The sequence below is a fragment of the Tenrec ecaudatus genome, chromosome 6, assembly GCF_050624435.1.
Source record: "Tenrec ecaudatus isolate mTenEca1 chromosome 6, mTenEca1.hap1, whole genome shotgun sequence".
NCBI classification, from domain to species: Eukaryota; Metazoa; Chordata; class Mammalia; order Afrosoricida; family Tenrecidae; genus Tenrec; species Tenrec ecaudatus.
The window spans coordinates 82,834,334-82,856,832 of NC_134535.1; the positions used below are offsets into that span (position 1 = coordinate 82,834,334).

The window sequence follows — 22,499 nt, forward strand, 5'->3', positions numbered from 1 at the left end:
TGTTAGGATTTTCCTATACCTATTTTTGGTAACCCCTCTTTTTTTTCTGAAGCAGTTAAAGCCTTACAAATGGATACGTGCAGGGAGGGATGAGGGTCTAGAGGAGACTACTTCCCGAGTATACTTGGGAAATATACTGAGGGGCTCGGGAGAATAACCTGAAGGGCAGAAAGGTGATTTGTGATGCCTGTATTGAAGAGGGGAGCGTTTTGAGGGGTGGGGATACCAGTAGACATTTTGGAGCCAAAGAGAAACCGAGAGGCACTGGGTGTCCTTTACCAACTCAGTGAAAACACAATCACAAAAGACAGTCAGACGGGCGTCGGACAAGGTAGACTCGGCCCTGTGGGTTTCCGAGACTGTCACTCTTTAGTTAACAAAACCAAACCAAAACTAATAAGGGTGTTTCTGTCGTTAGGGATTCGTCTTTGAGCACTGAAACAGGGAGTTGTGCTCTGTATGGATGTTAATACTGTGAGGTCCCCCAAGGATACGTCATCCCTGGAGGTTGTTAGACATTACCATCCATCACCTAAATGGGAAGAGCCAATGATTTCAGAAATGGAACTGAAGAACCTGGGACTAATGGTGCCACAGGGGATGTTTTCAATTAGCAGCGTTTTAATGAGGCTTGTCGGCTGGTCAGAGCTAATCCCGTAATGTATGGAAAAAACCGAGGAAGCCAGCTTCGCGCTGGCACATACCAGAGGTAGGGCTGTGCTGATTCAGATTTCTTTCATTAAATTTTTATTACCTTACAGGCACTCTGGAAGTAAATTTGTGTTGCGTAAATGTGTGAGATACTCTGCAGCTTCCAAAATAAATACAGCCTGAAGATTTTGAAATCAGAAGTTCTCAGTACCTTCCTAAGCCTAAAGCAAACAAGAAACACATTGCTTATAGATGCAAATAAAAGGCAGTTGGCAAATACTATTCAGCAGAGTGGAAAAATCCCAAACAACAAATTTTTAAGGAATTCAGCATCATTTCATGAGAAACTTTGAAATGGACATGATGATTGCCATTTCATCGTGGACCCATTGCTGTCATGTCAACTCCACCTGTGTAGGTGTTCTAGGGGAAAACAGACCCCCGATTCGAATATATCTGCTCTCGCAGATGAGGGAGACCACCAGCATGAGGCCACCAGAGGACTCAGCCACGTGGCTGAATTAGGACGCTCAAAGTGAGGGAATGTGGCCTGAAAGTCACGATCGATGCACCGTTGCAGGCAGAGCTACAGATTCCGAGAAAGGGACCGTGATGGGGACCCCTGCTCCGCTGTGGGTTAGAAAAGTTTATAGCAATGGTTTTGGAGTCCGTCACCCATCTTGGTCAGGGAATGACTCAACCGTGCAACCTGGGAACCCCAGTTTCCATCCGTGGCACCCCCAGGCCAGTTCCCGTCCCTGAGCTGGCCAGGGGAGCCACTGCAAATACACTCTGCAAAGCTTTGTATCTTGCTGGTCAGTGATCACAAGGATCTCCGTGGAGCCCCAAGTTCAGTGGAAACTCAAAATGGATGTAGGGCTCCCCCTGTAAACCGGAGCCCTCAGGCCAACCTGGTGCTCACGCTTTAGACTCTGAGACTGGAGACCCAGTAGAACTGCCCCCCGGGGTTTCCCAGGCTGAACATTTGTGTGGAGTCAATTGCTGCTGCTTCTCAGCCCCTGGTGGATTTGCAGGAAACAAAGTAGCATTCTAGAAGCTCCTTTCTTTCAGTTACATCATTGCTTTATTTTTAAAATAATTCATTATGCTTCATATATGCTTCCTTGGACATTAACAATGAATGCTTAAGGGCAGTGAACTGGGTGGAAAGAACAGTTTGCTGATAATTTATCATTGCTGTGCAGATAAAAATTAGATGACAATGATGTTCTCTGTAAAGGAACTTGATAACATGCTTGTGGAGGTGTAGTGGTTACATGTTGAGCTGCTAACTTCAAGGTCTGCGGTTCTAAACCACCAGCGGTTCTGGAAGGTTTCTGGAGTGGGTCATAGCTCCGTTCTTGGCTTCCTAGGATGAAAGAATTCACATAGAAGCCCCTTTTGTAATGCAAATGGGTTTTTTATAAAGGACAGGACACGTTTCAGGTTTTACAGTCTCAAAGGGCACCTGTCCCTGGGAAGCTTGCCAAGCACGTGGACGTTAACAACTGGGCATAAACAACCACGTGGAAAAGAGCATTCCTACGTGTGGGAAAGGGGCCAGAGATGAAGGGGTGGGCGAGAAAGTGAGCCAGAGCGTGCTCCATGCCTTTATGCTGGCCCACTTCCTGGCTTGGGAAGGCGTGGTTGAACGTCGACGCCATTGGCTTGGTTAAGCTCACCTGGGTGAGGTCATGGGCCTGGGCCTAGTTTGGATGCTCAGGTGTACCTCCCACCTGGCTGGCTGGGGGCTTGAATTTGAGCATGCTCAGTTTGGGGATCTTCATAGGCATCTAATGGTCGCCTGATTTCCTCTAACCACCTGTAGGGGGCCCTTGCAGGCAGTGGGGAGAGCCAACCCCCTTGTCCCTGAGTCTAGCCACCTGACAGTTCCTGGGGAGAAAGGTGGGATCATGTGTTCTAAAGAGTTCACGGTCCGAGCACTCGCAGGGGCAGCACCCACTATGCCACCAACTTATTGCTGTATTTCAGCCCCTGCTTTAGACTTCACATATAGAAATAAGCTGCTGCAGAGTGCGCTGAGCTCTGGGCTGCTAGCCTCAAGGTCAACTGTTTGAACCCACTAGCTGGAGCTCCGCTGGAGAAAGGTGCCGCTTTCGAAGTCCGCGCCTGCTCTCTCGAGTCAGAAACCCACAGGGCCCTGTGGTCACTGAGTCAGCATGGACGCAGTGGCAAGGGGTTTTCCTCTTTGTTCAAGTTGGGTCCAGAACGGAGGAGCTCAAAGAGTACTCATTAAATCATTGATAAAAAGATTTGGAAAGGATTTCCTGACCCTTTGTAGTGCTGTGGGTGTTCCAACCCCTGCTCCTTCCCCTTTGTGGTTGTGTTTCCAGATGACCACCTGGGGGCCTCTTGGTCTTGGATGACAGAGAGAGTGAGCTTTCCGACCCAGTCTTCCCAGCCACCCTCCCCATCCTGGTTTATTAATAGGCTTGGGGTGTGGCCTGAAGGGAGCAGTAAAAGCCCCCACCCCTGGTGATTCTGGTGTGCTGATGTGCAGCCAGGGATGTGGCTACCGATCTCTGGGTGTCTTGCATATCATCCTCACTGAAGGCCATGCAGCAGGCCTTATGTCTGACTTCTAGACAAATTTGACCCCCTTCAAACCGATTGAACTAGACCGTTGCCATTGAGTAGATTCTAGCGTACGGCGTTGACTTGAGACCAATAGAACTGCTCCAAGAAGGTTTGAGCCAGTGAATCTGTCCATCTTTCTCCCGCAGAGCATCTGTTCCATTCAAATCGACAGCATTTCGGTTAGCAGTCCAGTGCGTACACAAGGAACTGCACTGCCAGTTACTGAAACAAATCCATCCTCACCCTCGCCTTCACTTGCTGCCTATTACAGCTTTAAATCCTGCAGAAGCTTCGAGCCTTGCACTCAAAACCCCAACCAAACGCACTGCCTTTGAATGGATTCAGACTCCTTGGGACCCTGTATAGCAGTGGTTCTCAAGCTTCCTAATGCTGCCACCCTTTCACACACTTCCTCATGTGGTGGGGACCCCCCAACCATAACATTATTTTCATTGCTGCTTCATCACTGTCATTCTGCTACTCAGGCGGCCCCTGTGAAAGGGTCATTTGACCCCCAAAGGGGTCGCCACCCACAGGTTGAGAACGGCTGCTCTGTAGGTTTTCCAAGGCTGTACATCTTCACAGGACCAGGTCACTTCATCCTGGAGTAGCTAGCGGGTTTGAACCACTGGCCGTGCGGTAAGCAGTACAGTGCTTACCTGACAGCGCCTTCAGAATGCCTTTCTGCACCTGTTCTCACTGACTCACATTCAGCATAAAGACGTACTTCGGCAAAGTCTCGCTTAGGAGAGGATCTCATTCCTACCCCAAGGACTGCCTGCAGTGCAGTCGAGAACAGCAGAAGGCGACTTGAGAAATATTTTAGTTTCAGGTACTTTCCAACGTCTGAGAACAGATCCTGGATGGCAGTTTTTAGACTGTCTGCATTATGACTGTGGGGTGGTGGATTCAGCAGCATTCTCTCTTGCTTGGTAAAGGAGGGCTTCAGAAGGGGAGGCAAGGAGCCCCATGCATTGGACCACTAACTACAAGGTCAGTAGTTTGAAACCGCCAGCCACTCTGAGAGAATGGTGGGGCTTCTACTCCCAGAAAGAGTGACCAGGGGCAGAACCCCCAGGGGCAGGTCTGTCCTGTCCTGTAGGGTCGCTGTGAGTTGGCGCTGACTCGATGGCAGGGAGTAAGTTTCAGAAAGGGTATCCAGTAAGGATGCGTCAGAGGCAGAAAGAGTGGGCTTTCTAACATGGGGTGGGCAACGTGGTGTTTCCCGAGTACTGTGTGTGCATACTGTTTGTGAGATCCTGTGTTTGTCCAATTATCATACATAATATCCCTGCTCTGAGTTGCTGAGTTATAGTCCAATCTGAAGTGATTTTACTATGTTGCTGTTTTTTAAATACTGATGAATGACTTGTAAAGATAATTTATTTAATTTAGCACAGAGTTTAAGGGACAGGAGAGACTAATGTTTTTCAAACTGCAGGATGTGGTCAAATTTTAAAATGAAACCAAATGGAAAATGATTACGTCATGTAGTGAAAATAAGCGTTGTTTCGTGACTCTTGTTTTGCTTGGTGTTGCCGCCACAGACGTGCGTGTACTGGAGCCTAGTGCAGAATGGTCTTCAAAGCAGCGCTTCCAGTGTGGTCAGTAAGGCCCCCCTGCTGAGAACGTGCCTTTCCAACCCAGGTATACTGAATCAGAATCCAGAGCTTAACAAGATGCCCAGGTGTTTATGATAGATCCACTCCAGATGTAGATTCTGGTTCAGTGTATCTGGGTTGGAAAGGCAAATTCTCAGCAGGACTGGAACTGGAATGAACCTGTTTGAAGCCGCAGTTCAAATAAATGCCAAAGCTCCAGGACTGAGACGATGGAGAAAAAGAGGGGTCCTGTTGGGGAGCAGTGGTGGCGCTGTCCAGTAAGTGTTGGACTGCTACCCATAAAGTCGGTGGTTCAAGTCCACCCATCGCTCCGAAAGAGTTAGTGGTGGCTGTCTCGGAAACCCTATAGAAGGGTCTCTATGAATCGGAAGGTAGGGAGCCCTAGTGGCACAGTGGTTACATGTTGGGCTCCTAACTGCAGGGTAGGAGTTGGCACCTGGAGGCTACTTGGAGGGAGAAAGATGAGGACTGGCAGGCCCGGGGCAGGCACAGGACTGTGCCAGTGAGTTGGTTATGGGTGGGCACGAACTCTTTGGTAATGAGTTTAAATAGCATGAGCTGGAATCTACTTGATGACTGTGGGGTATAATTTTCTTATTGAGGCTTGATTGATTATTATTGATGCTTATTTTTCTCTTATGCTCTCTTGCTATAAAAAATGTATTACTGCATTTATATATTGCTTTTGGTTGCTTATTCTTTGGACCTAGTCCTAGTGTTCAAACATTTCTATTTCTTTAGAAATTTCTTTTTAATTAGTTTTTTTTTTTTATTACTCTGTCTTTACCTGAGGAGTGAAAGTCAGTATGTTTCCTTAGTAATGTGATCCAGGGCTTTATTGTCTGAACTTGTATTCTGAGTGTCGGTGTGTGCTGCTGTGTCATTTTCCTTGTCAGGTGCTCTCGAGTTGGCCCTGCCTCACAGTGACCCTCGGTACAGTTGAACACAACCCTGCCTGCTGTATTGTCCCTGAAGAATTCAATAGTGGCTTTCGGAATCTACCCTCTTGTTTTTACCTGTTCTCTCTTTTCTGGTGTTTTTTTTTTTTTAAACACCGTTCTTTTAAAGTGGAGTCTTGATGGTGCCGTGGTTAAGGCATTTGGCTGCTAACGGTTCAAACCCACCAGTCCCTCTGCGAGAGAAAGCTGTGACAGTCTGCTTTTGTAAATGTTACAGCCTTGGACTTAGTTTCTGCCTTCCTTTGATGCTGCCGACACCTGCCTACTTTCCTCTTACACTTACCATAGAGCTGTCACCTCTTCCTCGCCCTTCTCATCGCCTTTTAAAAGAGGCCATCGCAGCCGTAACTGGTGGGCCTAAAGGGGAACGGTTAAGCCATGGTTATGGACCAGTAGAGACCATTGAGGCTGACCTCTGACCACAGCTGACCCCTGCCTTCGGTGGGGGAGGAGAATCCATGTGTGCACCAGCCCAAGGCCTGTCGCCATGAGGCAGAGGTCAGCCGTGCCCGCCCACCCTCCCATCTTTCCATAGGCTACCACCAACTGCTCCTCCCACTACACCCTGCTTTTCTGCTGGGCTTAGTACTTCATCGCACTGACCACACAACACTCAGTTGTGCGGATGTATTACGGGAGGGAACGGGTCACCACAAGTCGGGATCAATGAATAAGTAAGTCAGTACATAGTAAGGATCCAGTCATTGGTCCACAGCAGCGCCTCTTGGCCAGCAGCCCAGTGTCTCTGGTCCTCAGTCCCTCAGCCACATGGTGGAGGAAGCCTGCCTGCCGTTCCCCCCACTGTCTGACCGTCTGTCTTAGCATGGCTCTCTAGTGCCTCTGGGCTCAGCCTCTGCCGTCTCAGGCAGGGTCTCAGAAGTGCTTGCGGTTCTTCCTCCATGGTCCTGGGGGACCTGTGGCTCTGAGACACTGAGGCACGGCTTTGATGGAGCTGTGCTTTTTCTCTTTCAGCGACCCTGTCCTCAAGGAGATACACCTGGCCTTAATCCTCGCATTAGACAGACAGACAGACAACTCCTTGCAAAATAGGATTGGAACCACAGGCATGGAGGCTAGAATTTACAACAAATCACAAAAGGGGTAATGGCTAGAAGGGCAGCATGACGAAATGTCACGTGAGCATAGAAGGTTCACGTGTACCTCAGGGGCCTTGATGCTGCTCAGCTCTATAGGAGGAAAAGCTTCCCAGGAGGAAACCCTACTTCTGCTTCCGGGGAACATTCTCTTCTCATGACAATCTGCCAGGGGACACATCATAGCAGGTCATCTGAACGGAATGGTCTAGGTCAGGGCTTCTCAACCTGTGGGTCAGGACCCCTTTGGGGGGTTGAACCACCCTTTCACAGGGGTCGCCCGAATCATGACAGTAGCAAAATGACAGTTATGAAGTAGCAATGAAAGTAATTTTTTAAACCATTTTGTTGAGGGCTCGTATAACTCTTATCACAATCCACTCATCCATTGTGTCAAGCACATTTGTATGGTTGGGGGTCACCATCACATGAGGCACGAGCACGAGGAAGGGTGAGAACCGCTGCTCTAGATGAAATGCCACCAGGGTGAGTGAGCTTCGTGGCACTTCCACAACCAGTCTGCTCTCGCGCCCTTACCCGCTGTAAACGCAGGTCGTTTGTTTGATTTCAGTGATGTCCTTGCATTGCCCATTTTTAAACAAGAAGAGTCCAGTTTGCCGCCTGATAACGAGAACAAAATCCTGCCTTTTCAATATGTGCTGTGTGCTGCCACCTCTCCGGCAGTGAAGCTGCATGATGAAACCCTGACTTACCTCAACCAAGGTGAGCGCTGCCGCCTGGGGTCACGGCGTTCCTTCAGGGCTCATCTCTGTCTGTGCACTCATCTCTCCACTTGCCCTGGAAAGCCGTACTTGCAGATCTGAGTTGCTGTGTCATTTTGTGATGTCTTACTCTCTTCTTTTTTGAGTTACCACCTCTCTGTTTGGAATCCATGTCCCCGGGACACCCCTGCTAGTTACTGTATTGTACTACCCTTTGAGTACCATACAGAAGCATTATACTACACTTTGTACTTCAGTTTCTTTATAAAAATGGAATTGATAACACTTGGATGATAGAAGAAAACATTTAGCACAGTGCCTAGTTTACAGGCTTATAGTTGTTACTAATACTAATAAATCTTACCTCTTGTATATTCAGACAACTGTGTCTTGTGAATCTCACCAAGTTCAGTTGTGGTGATGATAATATGTAACCATCTTCTCTTCTAGGACAGTCATATGAAATTCGAATGCTCGACAATAGGAAGCTTGGAGAACTTCCAGAAATCAATGGCAAGTTGGTGAAGGTAAAAGAATATAAAAGAGCCACTCGTCTGCACCATAGCCCTTCATTGACCCTTTAGGGATATTTGGCTGACGTTCTTCTGTTTCCGTAGAGGACGTTTCCGTAGAGGACTTGATTGGAGTCCCTTGCCACAATTTGCTGGCAGCCTCTCAAACTGCTCAGTCCATTCCATTGGGGATCAGAGTGAGCCCCTCTGTTTACTTGGCTTTTCAGATCTGCACCGAGAGAAGATTGCGTTCCATGTCTGAGAGTCTCCTGGTCAGTAGAGTTGTGATTGAGAGACTTTTCACACTCTGTGGATACGTGGCCTCTCGCAGGGAAAACTGAGCAAATTGTTCAATAATAGCAGCGCTTTTTCATCTTGATCAACGGTTCTCAACCTGTGGGTTGCGGCCCCTTTGGTGGTTGAATGACCCTATCACAGGGGTCGCCTAAGATCATCAGAAAACACACTTTCCCGTGGTCTTAGGAACCAAGACACCACTCCTCTCTATCTGTCTCCAGGCCGGTCTGCCCACATGCAGATACACGCACATACGAGTACCCGGCGTGAAGACTGTTACCCATGCTACACCATGCTTTAAGACGAAATTTCATTTATTTATCATTAGAAATAAATATTTTATAATATATAATTACATTTTTTGTGATTAATCACTATGCTTTAATGATGTTCAGTTTGTAACCATGAAAATACATCCTGCATATCAGATACTTACATGACAATTCATAACAGTAGCAACATTACAGTGATGAAGCAGCAACGGAAATAATGTTATGGTTGGGGGTCCCCACCACATGAGGAAGTGTGTAAAAGGGTCGCGGCGTGAGGAAGCTGGAGAACCGCTGATATAAACTGGTTCTCATAGGGGTCCTCAGTGCCTTGTTACCGTCAGGGAGGTTTCCGAGGATGGCCAAGTGTTAAGCATTGTGTAAAGCACACTTGCACATTCATTGCCCTCATTATTCTCTTAAGCATGGTTATATGAAATATAACTGAAATATAAACTTCACATCTGAAAAAATTTAAGCTTTATAGACTGAAGGAGGGCTTGTTGTGGTATGCTTTTTAAAATGAAGCAGGGATTAAGAAAAGCAGTTTTGCATTGTGTCTAGAAGCCAGTCGTGGGCAACTCCTTGGTAGTTTTCCTTTTTCAAACCAGTTTAAATTTCAAGGGATCCTGTTGTAATTTGACTTTGTGGCTGCTGCTTTTTATGATTACTACGAATGTCCTTTATTCTGTACAAAAAGAGTAATGTTGCAGGGTAATTAGAATTATAAATTACCTTGTGATTTAAACCAGAAAAATTAATTAGAGCAGCTTTCCCTTTGCTGCATTTCCGAGATCACTGTTGATTTTTGAAGGAAATAGAAGTGATGGGGGCTCCTGGATTGCATAAGCGTAGGCCGCATTGCCGCAGTGGACTCCTGCGCTCTCCCAGTATACCTTCTCAGAGTAGAGGCTCTGGAAGTTTCACAGAAGAGAAAGTAATCCAACCTGCTTTGTTTGTGCTCCAGCGGCTTGCAAATCATGGCAGACTGGGGGAGGGCTCCAAAACGTTCTGGGGAGGAGGTTCCATGATGTTTTCAGCCCATTTTCCACGAACTTTCCATGAATATGCGCCCGCCTGCATAGTCACTGAGCTTTTTACTTGTAAATAGATGTAATAGACCTATGGTCAGTTCAACAGTTGTTGAGTTCATCATGTGCACCCTGACCACTACCCCAATAACCCACTGCCATGGACTGAAACCAGAGTGTCCCCTCAGCCTACGACTTCACTCGCCTGTCGCTTCTCTTTAGAGTATTTTCCGAGTTGTGTTCCACGACAGACGACTGCAGTACACGGAACATCAGCAGCTGGAGGGCTGGAGGTGGAACCGACCTGGAGATCGGATTCTCGACATAGGCGAGTTGAGAGAGATGCCTTTAACAATGGACTGGGAGTTGCTTTTATGTGGCATTTACTTGATTCAGCATATTCTAGAGCAGGGGTCCTCAAACTGCGGCCCGCAAGCCACATGTGACCCGCTGAGGACATTTATCCGGCCTGCCGGGTGTTTCTGCTGCCACGACCTGCCCTGCTTAGCAGCCGACTCGTCCAGTGTGCATAGAAATTTATTCCTAGTTTGTTTTTTTTTTTTTAAAAACTATACTCCAGGCCTCCAGCAGTCTGAGGGACAGTGAACTGGCCCCTGTTTAAAAAGTTTGAGGACCCCAGCCCTAGTGGCTCACTTAACATGAACCCGGAATTGGCTTATCATTAAAATCACTGCTTGTAATATACCAAAATCAAAGTGGCGTTTCAGTCACCACGCTCCTGGGGTGATCGTGTTTTGAGTGGTGTGTGAGAGGGAAGAGGCTGGCTTTCTCTCTGTGTGTTTGACGAATGCTGAGGGCCAGCTAAGTGATGTGCGTGCTACTAACACCCTAGGACCCTGATACAATCGCCCCTTGTTTCTTTGTGTTTGGTCTGTGAAGTCTAGCAGGGGTGCACACATGGAGGCAGTAAGTGGATTGGCCGTGTCTTGGGACTATGGCAGAGGAGATTGGGGCCGGGGGTGGGGTATGAGGGATTAATAACAAGGAGTCTGAGAAAGAAGAGGATGCTCTAGTAATGATGTACAACCCTCCTTGGTAGGATTAGACGGTGTGTGGATAATGTCGTTCCCCCCCGGCCCCCTTTGCTGTATAACAGAGCAGGGCTGTCCCACGGGGTTCTAAGGCTGTCGTTTTCTGCACGTGGGCGGCCACGTCCTTCCCCCCGAGATGGGTGGTTGGCTTGAAACAGACCTGTGGGTTCACCGCGTGTTTAACCCTTGTACCGCCAGGGCTTCTTGGTTCTCTTATAGACAATCCTGACAGACATCTGACAAATTGACCAGAGGGTGAATCCAACCCAACTGAATCCATCCCCTGTGAGGTTTCCTTGTTGAAGTCATTGACGACAATCAGTCCAGTTAGAGCCTATTATCGCGGCCTTCCCGCTCCAGCTGGGCGATGGATAGGAGCGGCCCGAGGATGACATCTCAGTCCCTGCCGTGTGGCCTGACAAGCACAGTTCTCCTGAAGTCCATCAGTGTGTGTGTCCCTCTTGTATGAGACTGCCACCCTGTTACCAGATTGCTTGGTAACTTCATAAGTCAGCATCCGGCTGTGTGACATTTGTGCCCACCTGTTTCCTGCTTTGACTTGGGCCTTGCCTCCCCTTTCTACAGTTAATCGTAGGACAACCTATGAGGCAGAGTGTAAACTGTAATGGACACTAGAGCTAGTGCTTAGACTTCGTTGCTTTGAAATGGCCTTATTTTTAAAAACTTTGTAAAGTGGAAACATTTTAGGACGTGATAGAAGAGTCTTGGTTAGCTAGGAACCAGGACTATCAGAGTCAGGGCTTGCTTACCAACCCAGTAGCCCTCAGCATTGTTTGGTGACGGTTGTGTCCTTTCTTAGATATCCCAATGTCCGTGGGCATAATCGACCCCAGAGCTAACCCAACCCAGCTGAATACGGTGGAGTTCCTGTGGGACCCTGCAAAGAGGACCTCTGTGTTTATCCAGGTAGGTGTTAGGGACTCGGGTCCTGCTGCGTCTCACAGGAGGAAACTTGAATGTGAACGTTCCACAGGGCTCAGTCTGTCATGTCCACTTGCCCCAACAGGTAGCCGAGAGCCCCGGGGAGTTGTGGATTGCCCTTTTAATTACCCTAGAATATTTATTTACGTCTCCCAGAAATGCTTGCTAATGGCTAATTGAATTTCATGCTTTGGATGCACCCAATGTTTTACCTAGCAGTTATTTACTATTTAAATTGTTCCACTTTAAAATATGGTCGGAAAGATTAGTTTAAATCTTTTATACCTGAATTCTTATTTGCACATCTGATCATGACCTTGGCATAGATTCCTGGGAAGTCTCTGTGTGTAATAACGAGAGTTGTCAGTTCATCGAGTGCGTGCCGCGAGGCAGTCATTCTGTTAAGAAAGCACTTTGTACACGTGGTTTCACCTAATACTGTCAACAATAGTTCTGGCCTGGCGAGGCGTAGAGAGGTTAATTTAAGTAACTTGCCTAAGTTCCAGTAAGTGGTTGATCAGGCAAGCCTCCACTGCTAAGATTCTCCAGAGTCGGGATCTTAGGCAGGAGCCACACAGTGCTTCCCCCACCCCAGTGTCTGTGAGTTCCTAATTTCGTATTTCCCCAGGTGAATGACCCCTCTTTTTAACCCCCACCGGAAAGTCCAAGACACCTTTGCTTTCCCACCCATGCGGCTCTCCCTGCGCCGGGCAGTGGCACTCTCCACTCCCGCAGTGGGAGCTCGCCCGCAGCACGGCCACGTGGTTGGCATCTCTGAGTCACTTAAGCCCTTCTCATTCCCTTCATCAGACTGTAAGGCCGTCACAATCAAAGTAGCACCGAAAACAAAGTATGTTCATAATGCCTACTAACGGTTTTGCGCTGAGTGATTCTCACAAAACAAAACGAACCAAACGGCCCGGTGATTTGGCTTCCGGTGGGGTCTTCTCTTCAGGTGCACTGTATTAGCACGGAGTTCACGATGCGGAAGCACGGGGGAGAGAAGGGAGTGCCGTTCCGAGTCCAGATCGACACCTTCAAGGAGAATGAGAATGGGGAGTACACCGAGCACCTGCACTCAGCCAGCTGCCAGGTCAAGGTCTTCAAGGTAGTGCTGGCCTCCATCCTTGTCCTCCCCGCCCCCCGGGAGACCAGGAGCCCTGCTGGCGCGGTGGGTTAGCGTTCGTTTGTGGCCGTGTACGTTCTTGAGAAGCACTCTTTGCTGGGTCCGAAGTAAGTTCTAGAATCTAAAAGACACGTATTTCTCATTTCAGCCCAAAGGTGCGGACAGAAAGCAAAAAACTGATAGAGAGAAAATGGAAAAACGAGCACCTCATGAGAAAGAGAAGTACCAGCCTTCCTATGAGACAACCATACTCACAGAGGTAACAGGGTCGTGGGGCACTAATTCCCACCGTTACTGAGCGATCTGCAGTGATGGTTTTTACTCACCAAAGATGAGCTGGGGCTGAGGGCTAGGCATTAGATTGTTAACTAAATGGTTGGCGGTTCAAAACCACCAGCCACTCTTTGGGAGAAGGGTGAGGCTGTCTGTTCCTGTAAAGATTTCTGGTCTCAGAAACCCTGTCTGTGTAGGGTCACGATGAGTTGGAAACGACTCAATGGCAGTAGGTTTGGGGATTTGCTCAGCCTGGTTGAATGTTAGTGGTTTGAGCAATTCTCTTGTGCTGATAAATTAAGGTTGACTAATAGAGATGTCTACCATGCTGCTCTCGGTTTGTCATGTTGTGCAGTTTGCACGTTGCTGTGATGGTGGAAGCTGAGCCACTGGTATTTCACGTACCAGCAGGGTCACCAGAGTGAGAAGGCTTTCGTCAGTTTCCAGACTAGGCTGGCCATTTCTAGGAATTAGCCACTGAACGCCTTATGAATAGCAGCGGACCACAGTCAGACACAGTGCTGGATAATGAGCCCCCAGGTTGGAAGGCACTCAGGGTAGAGTTAGGGAAGTGGAGTCAGCCCTATTGACAGAGGTAGGGGATCTTCATTTGCTGACAGGGCACAATCAGGGCAAACAAACAGCAGCTGCAAACACCCGGTGGTAATCGGAACAAAGAACGTATGAATCTTAGAAAATTAAAAATCGTCAAAAGTGAAATGGAAATGCATGAAGGTGAAAACCCAGGGCATTAGTTATCTGAAAGACTTGTGTTGGCCGTTTTAACTTGGATAGTCATTCAGTTTACTATGCCGAAAATGACAAATTCAAGAAAAATGGCATCAAGTTTACCTCAAAAAAGAACATTTCAATATCTGTCTTGAAGCACAGTGCCGTCTGTGCCTCCAAGGGAGTCCAGTTAATACAGACAGTAGTCAGATTCACCCATCAATCACTAGCTTGTTAGTGATGAAGAAACCGAAGAATTCTACCAATGTCTACCAATCTGAAATTGATCAAACATGCAATCAGTATGTACTGATAATGATTGTCCACTGGAATGTGAAGCTTATGGACAAAGAGGAAGCGTAGAGGCTGAACATAGGACCTTGGCAGTAAAGATAAAGCTGGAGTTCGCATGATAGCATTCTGCAAAGCGACTTCATTGTCAATAGCTGTTGTTGTTTTTTTAACAACATAAGCATAATACATGTGGATTTCACCGGACTGTGGGCTTCCACCGCTCTGTCTCATGCTCATAGGAATTGCAGAACACAGGAATACACAGGAATCAAGGTGACTATGCCAAGAGACATGGAGTAGTTCATTTTTGGGACTGACTGAGGAACGTAATATCAATTGCTTATACGTAAGCTCACATCAAAACTGAAGAAAGTTAAACCCCAAGTCCAGGGAAGCTAAAATACAACCTTGATTATATAGACCCCCACCTAAATTTAGAAACCATCTCAAGAGCAGAATTATTGCACTGAGCTCTAACGTCTGAAGAGCAGACAAGTTGTGGGGTTACAACACGTACTTCATACGTGAGAGAACCAGGAGGCCTTACAAAGAAAGCAAAGGAAGAAAGTACAAAAGTGGATGTCAGGAGAGCAAGTGCTTTGAAAATGATGAGGGCAAAGAATATATAGATGTGCTTTACACAATTGTTGTATGTATGGATTGTGATAAGAGTTGTATGTCCCTAATAAAATGTTTTTTTTTTTTAAAAGTGGATATCAGAACAGAGTCTGAACCTGGTCTTAAAGGTAGAATAAGTAGCTAAAGTGACTGGAGTAAGTGATGGAGTCAAAGACAGACCTGGCATTAGAAAGGCAAACAGGAAGAACGTGCTCAGCATGTCTCCAGCTGAAAGAGCTAAAGAGGAAATTCAAGCCCGGAGTTGAAGGATTCTATGGACGAAATATTGAATGATGCAAAAAAGCTTCAAAAGACAGTGGGTACACAGCCACCGTATCAAAAAGAATTGATCAGCATTCAGCCGCTTGACGAGGCAGCAAGTCATCAAGAACCAGTGGTGTTGGAGGAAGAAGCCAAGCCGCACTGAAGACAAGTGGCAAAAATAAGAGCCCAGGAATTGATAGCGTACCGACGGGTGCTGATGAAGCACTGGAAACACTCCCTAGTCTATGTCGAGAAATTTGGGAGCGCGCTGCCTGGCCAACAGATTGGATGAAATCCAAATTTGTACCCGTTCTCAAAGAAAGGGGACACAGGGTACAGAAATTATCCAACAGCATCCTTAAATCACATCCAAATAAAACTTCGCTGAAGATAATATTTAAAAGGTTTCAGTAGTACATACGTAGAAAACTGCCAGACATTCCAGGTGGATTCAGAAGACAACGTGGTATGAGGGAAATCATTACTGATGCCTGATGGATTTCGGCGGGGAGTAGAAATACCCAAAAGTTGGTTGCTTGTGCTCTACTGACCGCGTGCAGGCAATGGTGCGCATAATCACAGCAAAGTACAGATGGTGTTGGGAATATTGGGAGTCTACCCTGGGGAACATGGGAACTCCGAAACATGGCAAAGTGCTCGCCTGGAGCCTGTCCACAGACCAAGAGGCAGGCAGGCAAACACAACAGAGGAATACGGAGTGGTCAGGAAAGACGTGTCAAGGTTGCATTCCTCCAAGGTATGCTGAGCAAATTCAGCATGTCTGCTGAACAGATGGCCCAAAACACTGAAGAACCGGAGGACGACGTCTTAACAACCTGCGATAGAAGGTGCTACCATCTTGCCTGCTGACCGCGAAGAGAACTTGAAGCCCTTCCTGATGAAGGTCAAAGACGCTGTCTAACCTTCATCAGCATGTACTCCAACTTGGTATGAGGAAAACCATAGGCCTCCAGCGCAACCAGCAGACAGCCTCATGACAAATGGAGAAAAGATTGAAGTTGTCAAGGGCTTCATTTCACTTGGCTCTACAATGGATGCTCATGGAAGCAGCAGGCAAGAAATCAAGTTATGTGTTGCATTGGGCAGATGTGCTGCCCGAGATCTATATAAAGCGTTAAAAGAACAAAGGCGTCGCGGTGGGCACTGAGGTGCGTCCTCACCCCTGACAGAAGGTACCCGATCTTTGTAACAGTCTCATGATGTTCAAGCTGGACAGTGAACAAAGAGTCTAGAAGAATTGATGCCTTTGGATTATGGCGCAGGCGGAGAATTCTGAAAGTACCCAGCGTTTCCAGAAGAACAGATCCGTTTCTCTTGGAGGAAGTACAGTTCCTTACGGAGGGCGGCGAGATTTCCTGTCACCTACTTTGGACATGTTAGGGAGCTACCAGTCCCTGGAAAAGAGCATCACACTTGGTAAAATAGCAAGAAAAAGGAAAAAAAAAAAGAAAAAGGAAGACCCTCATCACGATAGATTGCACGATGCCTGTAACCGTGGCCTCAAGTGTAGCCATTTTGCGGCTGGCGCAGGGCCTGGCAGTGTTTGGCTGTGTTGTGCCCCGGGCCGCTGTGAGTCCCAGCGGACCCAGCAACGCCTGACAGGCAACAGCAACTACAAAAATGCGCTATTCGAGTAAGCATGCTTGGGTGGTTGAGCCTCGGGTCAAATGCGCTTTTGCAGTTTCTTAAGTTGCCCTTTGTTTCTAGTGTTCCCCATGGCCGGAGATCACCTACGTCAACAATTCCCCGTCACCTGGCTTCAACAGTTCCCATAGCAGTTTTTCTCTCGGGGAAGGGTAAGTCTGGCAAATGGAATTGGCCTGTGTGTGTCCTAAGCACATATTTTTTCACTATCTCTTCCACAGACAAATTATCTTTCTAAATCATTATCCATCTGTCCAAATGAACAAATACTCCATTTGGTCTATCTCTGATGGATTCCTGTGTTAACTAAAGTGTGATTTTTCAGAAGAAGAGACCGGAAAAGTTTTACATTAGCCACCCCCCCCCCCGGCTCTTTTTCTTTTTTTTTCCAGTTAGAATTAGAAAGTAGAATTTATGGCGAGTTTCGGTGCGTCAGGGACTGAGTATGTAGGATTTTTGCTTCCTATTGCTGCTGGTCTTGTGGTTTCCTACGTGTATTTTCAGCAGGGAATGGAAATTGGAAGCAGTTGTGCAATCACTAAAGTTTGTTGTTACTTGCCAAGAATGTTCTCAACATCCAATTACTGTGGGCCTTTGATAATTATGGGAAGAATTTGAAGATACTGGCTAAAGTGAAATTTTGGAATTCTCTATGGGATAGGTTAGTTAATCTTGCCTTCTTGCCCTTTACCATCGGAGGTAACTGGCAGTTGGTACACATGCCTACTCCAGTTGTTTTGTTTGATGATTCTTAACAGTTCAAACATGTGATGCACATTTCATCTGGAAGCCCGAGACAGGCTTTCAAGTCCATGGGTGTACTGCTTGGCTTTATTTATTTATTTTAGATTTAGGCTCCAAGTTTAAGCTACTTAAGATGCTTGAAATATAGCAGTTAGGAAGTACAGATAGATAGAAGTTGTGGAAGGTGTAGATAGAACTAGGGCTTTAAGCTAAATTAATTACTGAACTTGGATTTTCTCGCTAAGGAAGAATAAGAAGGAAACAATCTTTTCACAGGAACAACTCTTACCATTCCAATGAGTGATGTAATTTACTTCCTGGCAATTGAAAATATATAAACATTTAAGGTTGTGTTCGTCACGTTTTCTCCCATTAAATTTAAATTTCTCTCCCATCAAAGAAATAAGTACTAGGGAAGAAGAGCAGTCCGCCAAGAATGGCATTCAAGGAAAAGCCAGGGTGAGGCGCTGCCCTTACACCCTGACTTAAACAGTATTATAAATATATGGTAATATATATATGTATGGTAAAATTTATATGGTGTATATATAGAGAGAGAAAGAGGGAGAGAGGCAGGCCATTTCTTACCATGAACACAAGATTCCACTGAAACTAGAACAGTTGCCAGAATATGATTAAACTTAATTAAACCTTCGGGGGAAAAGAGGGTCAAACAAAGCCAGTAAGTGGAGGAGTCCAGGTTGGCTGGGAACACAGAGAAGGGTAATCACGTTCAGGATGAGAATCTCCTGATCCCCCAGCAACCCGTCTGCTATCCTCTCGGGTCTCTCACGCTTTGGAGCATCTGCCAAGTCAGAGAGCTGCTTTCTTTGCATTGCAGGTGCAGGCCCTTGGACATGCTACAAAGCCAAAGGTTTCTCTCATTTGGGGGTGAAACGCGCACCCTGGTTGTCCCTGTGGTGCCCCCTACACGCCATTGCTCAGAGCTGCCGTCACCTGCAGCCTGTCATGGGGCACACTGGCTGAGTCTGGGTTCCCAAGGGGCTGCATGCAGTTGTCCATGCAGCAGAACGCCTTATTGAGCCCCAGCTTTTCTAAACCTTTCTTACAAAGACCATTCCACTGAGGACAATGTAGAACAGAAGTGTATTTCAGAAACTAGACATTAGGGAGACCTCAATGGCTCTTTCTGGGCCCTTTTTAGCCTTGCAGAGATGAACCGAGGAAATGTCTGAATGTTGTGTTAGACAGGGTTCTCTAGAGAGACAAAACCAGATTAATAATAATTATATATAGATAGATAGATAACACAAGAAACGAACAGTTAAATTATAAAGCAGTACAAATGGCTCAGTGCAACTCACTCCCGTGAGAGAGTTGTGAGACACTGGCAGTCCTTCAAGTCTTGAGGGCTGCCAGGTAGTTGTCTGGGGAAGCCAGCCCCTAACACATCATTATGGGTCCGGTAGGCGCAATTGCACAGCGATGATAAGTAAAGATCATAGTACAGTTATAGAGAGCATGAGAGATAGAAGTGAAGTATTGAAATAAATGGAGTCATATACGATTCATGGCAGCGTGTTCACCTCAGCCCCGCTTGGTGGGCCACGTGGAGGGAGAGAGAGTTTAATAATAGCCCATGCTTTTTATCTTCTCTGGGGACATGCAAGCCCCCTAATTACAGGTGAGGACATACGTCACAGGAAGGGGCTGTCCTATGGGTAATACAGTAATGAGCGGGGGTGGTCTAGGGACATACACGCAATAGGAAGAGGAGGGATTGGGGTATACATGTGACAAGATGGGCGGATCCTAGGTTTAGGATGGCAGCTTACCTTTGACCTGTTCTCTGGATCTCCATAGGATCCATCATCAGTAGGGTGTAAACCCCACCTACAGGAACCAAATAGATGACTGCAGGCGTCCATTGTCCTTAACAGCAGGGAGTGGGGCCCACTGCAGTCTGGCAACTCAGGGAGGATGCCTGTGAGCATCTGACCTTCCCCCAGAGATAGACCTCTGTAGAGAGATTCAGGCTATCCCAGCACAGGCAGCAAACAGCAAGGCAGGTCACCAATAGTCAGCCAGGTCACCAACAGTCAGTCCCCAGCTCAAGAGATATAAATTCCAATTGTGTGGTGAAGCAGGTCTTAAAGGGACCTCAAATTACAGCGACACGGTCCACGGGTTAGGTGTCCCACAGGTAGTGTAGCTTGCAAATTGAGTCGCAGAACAAGCAAGGCAGCAGGACACTGGTCCGAGTATGAAAGAGCGAGAGACAAGAAAGGCTTGGCGAGCCATATCGGCCAGGGTGGCATAATAAACTAATTATCTCAAACGTCAAGACCACTGACAGGCAAGGAGCAGCAGAGTGGGGAAGAGAGTGTTTTCTTGTCACGGGGCTGTGGAAAAAAACAAACATCAAACCAAGCCAAAGGGAAATGGGCTTCATGTAGCACAGAACCAACCACAAAGTAGAAGGAACATGCTAAATGCAGGTTGGTGGCGAGCGTGCCTGAAGCTCTCTGTGACAGCTCCTTCCAGCATGACTCAGGCTCCTCCCAAGCTGTCATCTCAGAATTATGAACACATGTGTGACTTCGCCTAGAGTTCACCTTCGTGGAGGGTGGGCAGGCTTCGATGGTTGGTGTCACGATCTGTTCATACCCAGGTGTCCTTTCGTTTTTGACGTGTGCACATCCCACTGATGGTTGTGTTCTGCTGTGGTCAGTACAGGATGAGAGAGGGAACTTCTTCCATGACTTAGCATACCCTGGCCTCCACCATCCCTTCTGTGGGGATCCACAACTCCTCCCGAGGCCTCCTCTCCCAGCACCCCCATGACCACAGACACCACCTCTCCGTGAAGCCATACAGGAAACTATAGCTTGTCCACTCAGCAGGTTCTCGCCTTTGAGTAGTCTCCTGTCCCTAAGTAGAAGTCCAATAACATGTGCCCCCACGTAGTCCTCTGGGAAGACCTCTCTGGAGTATGCTCAGTCCTCTCCCTCTGCTCCCAGCTGTGCCTGTATGTTACCTTTACTTAGCTTTAAAATGGAAAATCTGTTCTCCGTCTGCTGAGCCGGTCTTGTGTTCTGGCCCTGGCTAGCTGCTGCATTGAAGCCCCAACACTGAATGGCATTGGCCGTCTGTTCTTCAGTATTTTAGTTAAGCTTCAGAGTCAAACAAGATGGATGTTACAATCAAAGCTTTCTTAACAAAACACGTTACTGGCCTTTTCATTGCTTGCTAGACGAGGAGCTCCAGATCCCATGAATGCCACATATGGTGATATACTTAACGAAGGCTGGTGTGGGTTCCATACTGCTCTGTTTCCAGATTTGCAGGAATCAGAAATTTAGAAATCCTGCTAAGTGCCGTTTATTCAATCAGAAGGACAGCACTACTTTTTGGAGCTGCTTTGAAAATAATTATTAATTATTTTAATTAACTTGTGCGATCACATTGTATTTTATAAATTTTTTCTCCCATCTTTTTTCTATGTGTTTGTGTTTTATGGCAGGAAGGGGGAAGGACTTTTAAAAGCTTGTGAAAAAAATTCCATTATTTTTTAATTGCATTTTCCCCAAAACTTTTGAGGCTCCCTCATATTTATATATTTAATGTAGTTGTAATATGTTGATATGCTTTTATATCCTGATATCTTTTGTTTATGCTCTAGTAAATTTTCCATTATGTATTTATGGTGCCATAATTTGAGTAATGAGTCCCAACGTACTGAAATTGTAGATTTCCTGTTTTTCAGCTCCCTCAATAAGTAATGTTACAAATGGCATAATTCTTCTCCCCCTCTTGTAGAGCCGCTAGGTCAGATTAGCAGATGCAGAAGCATTGAATCGAAGGGTGTGAATGTTTTATGGGAGCTCTCAGATCTTTTAATTCTGTAGCCTAAGACAGACTGTGAGGATGAAGAAAGAGAGCATGAATTCCCCAGTCCCCTAGGAGGTGCGCGGACTCATTCTTTCTTTTTCAATATTTCTTTAGTAATGGCTCACCAAACCACCAGCCCGAGCCGCCCCCTCCAGTTACAGACGTAAGTGAAAGCTGCGGGTCGACTCTGTGCAGTGTCTGGCGACACTCGAAAGCCTGTCCAGCTCCTAGCGATGAGGGAAGGCAGTCCTTCAGTATGGAGGCACTTACTGAATTTTGAACGTGACCCCGTTACCGTCCTAGGAGTTGGGATGTGAGAGAAGTGTTGCCAGAGGCTCGCAGGGAGCGAGGAGGAGCCCCGCGGGCCCGTTGCATGCTTGCTTAGACACGGAGCGATGAGTGGGGAAACCGCTTGCCATTGGACTAGGCCTGTGGGGGGGAGCCTGTGTGTATACCCTGATGAAGTAGCGGGCCCCTTTATTTCGTTACTCAGGAAAAATGCGTTCTCTCTTTCAGAGCCTCTTGCCCACGACCACACCTCAGGAAGCTCAGCAGTGGCTGCACCGAAACCGGTTCTCGACTTTCACAAGGCTCTTCACGAACTTCTCAGGTTCAGTTGCTTTGTTCCTTACCACCCACCCAGCCCGGCTCCCCTTCGTGGTGACTGCTTAGTGGTGCCATGGGTTAAGCATGGGCGTGCTGATTGCAGGGTGGTGTTCAAGCCCACCAGCCCCTCCCCGGGGAAAGCAGACTGTCTGGTCGCTGGCAGCGGCGTGGGAATCTGTGTGTGACAGGCTGTTTACTGTGTGCGAGATCTTATGGACTTTTATGCGAAATTAATTCTGTAAAGCCCTTCAGAATTTCTCACCAGCTGCAACTGTGCTGTGAGATAGATAAAAAGAAATACTTAATCTCAAAATACGTATGACATGTTACATGTAAAAAAATTATATTTCATACAGCATTTTATCAAGGGGCATTTGAAGGTGGTCTGAAATCTTTCCACAGTATTTTATTTTACCTAACACATTTCAATTTATTTAGTACCTTCTGTGAAGGGTACTGTACAAAAATGGTTAGGGCTTATTTCCATGTCAAAGAGCTATTCATCATGTAGTATAAAAAACTAAAATAAATGAGACAAGAATACACCCCTCCCTGAAACAGGAGACTGAATAGTTGCCA

The 22,499-nt window shown here is 46.9% G+C and overlaps 1 protein-coding gene across 1 annotated transcript in view; it reads left to right on the forward strand.

Annotated features, from left to right (window-relative positions):
* The window catches only part of TFCP2 (transcription factor CP2), a 56,753-nt gene that overhangs the window by 26,480 nt on the left and 7,774 nt on the right, over positions 1-22,499 (forward strand). The window contains exons 2-10 of the mRNA XM_075551669.1: positions 7,496-7,647; positions 8,097-8,173; positions 9,978-10,083; positions 11,628-11,734; positions 12,705-12,857; positions 13,024-13,134; positions 16,782-16,870; positions 21,429-21,477; positions 21,831-21,924. Of these exons, the coding sequence (XP_075407784.1) occupies positions 7,496-7,647; positions 8,097-8,173; positions 9,978-10,083; positions 11,628-11,734; positions 12,705-12,857; positions 13,024-13,134; positions 16,782-16,870; positions 21,429-21,477; positions 21,831-21,924 (938 nt within the window). The remainder of the gene's footprint in view (positions 1-7,495; positions 7,648-8,096; positions 8,174-9,977; positions 10,084-11,627; positions 11,735-12,704; positions 12,858-13,023; positions 13,135-16,781; positions 16,871-21,428; positions 21,478-21,830; positions 21,925-22,499) is intronic.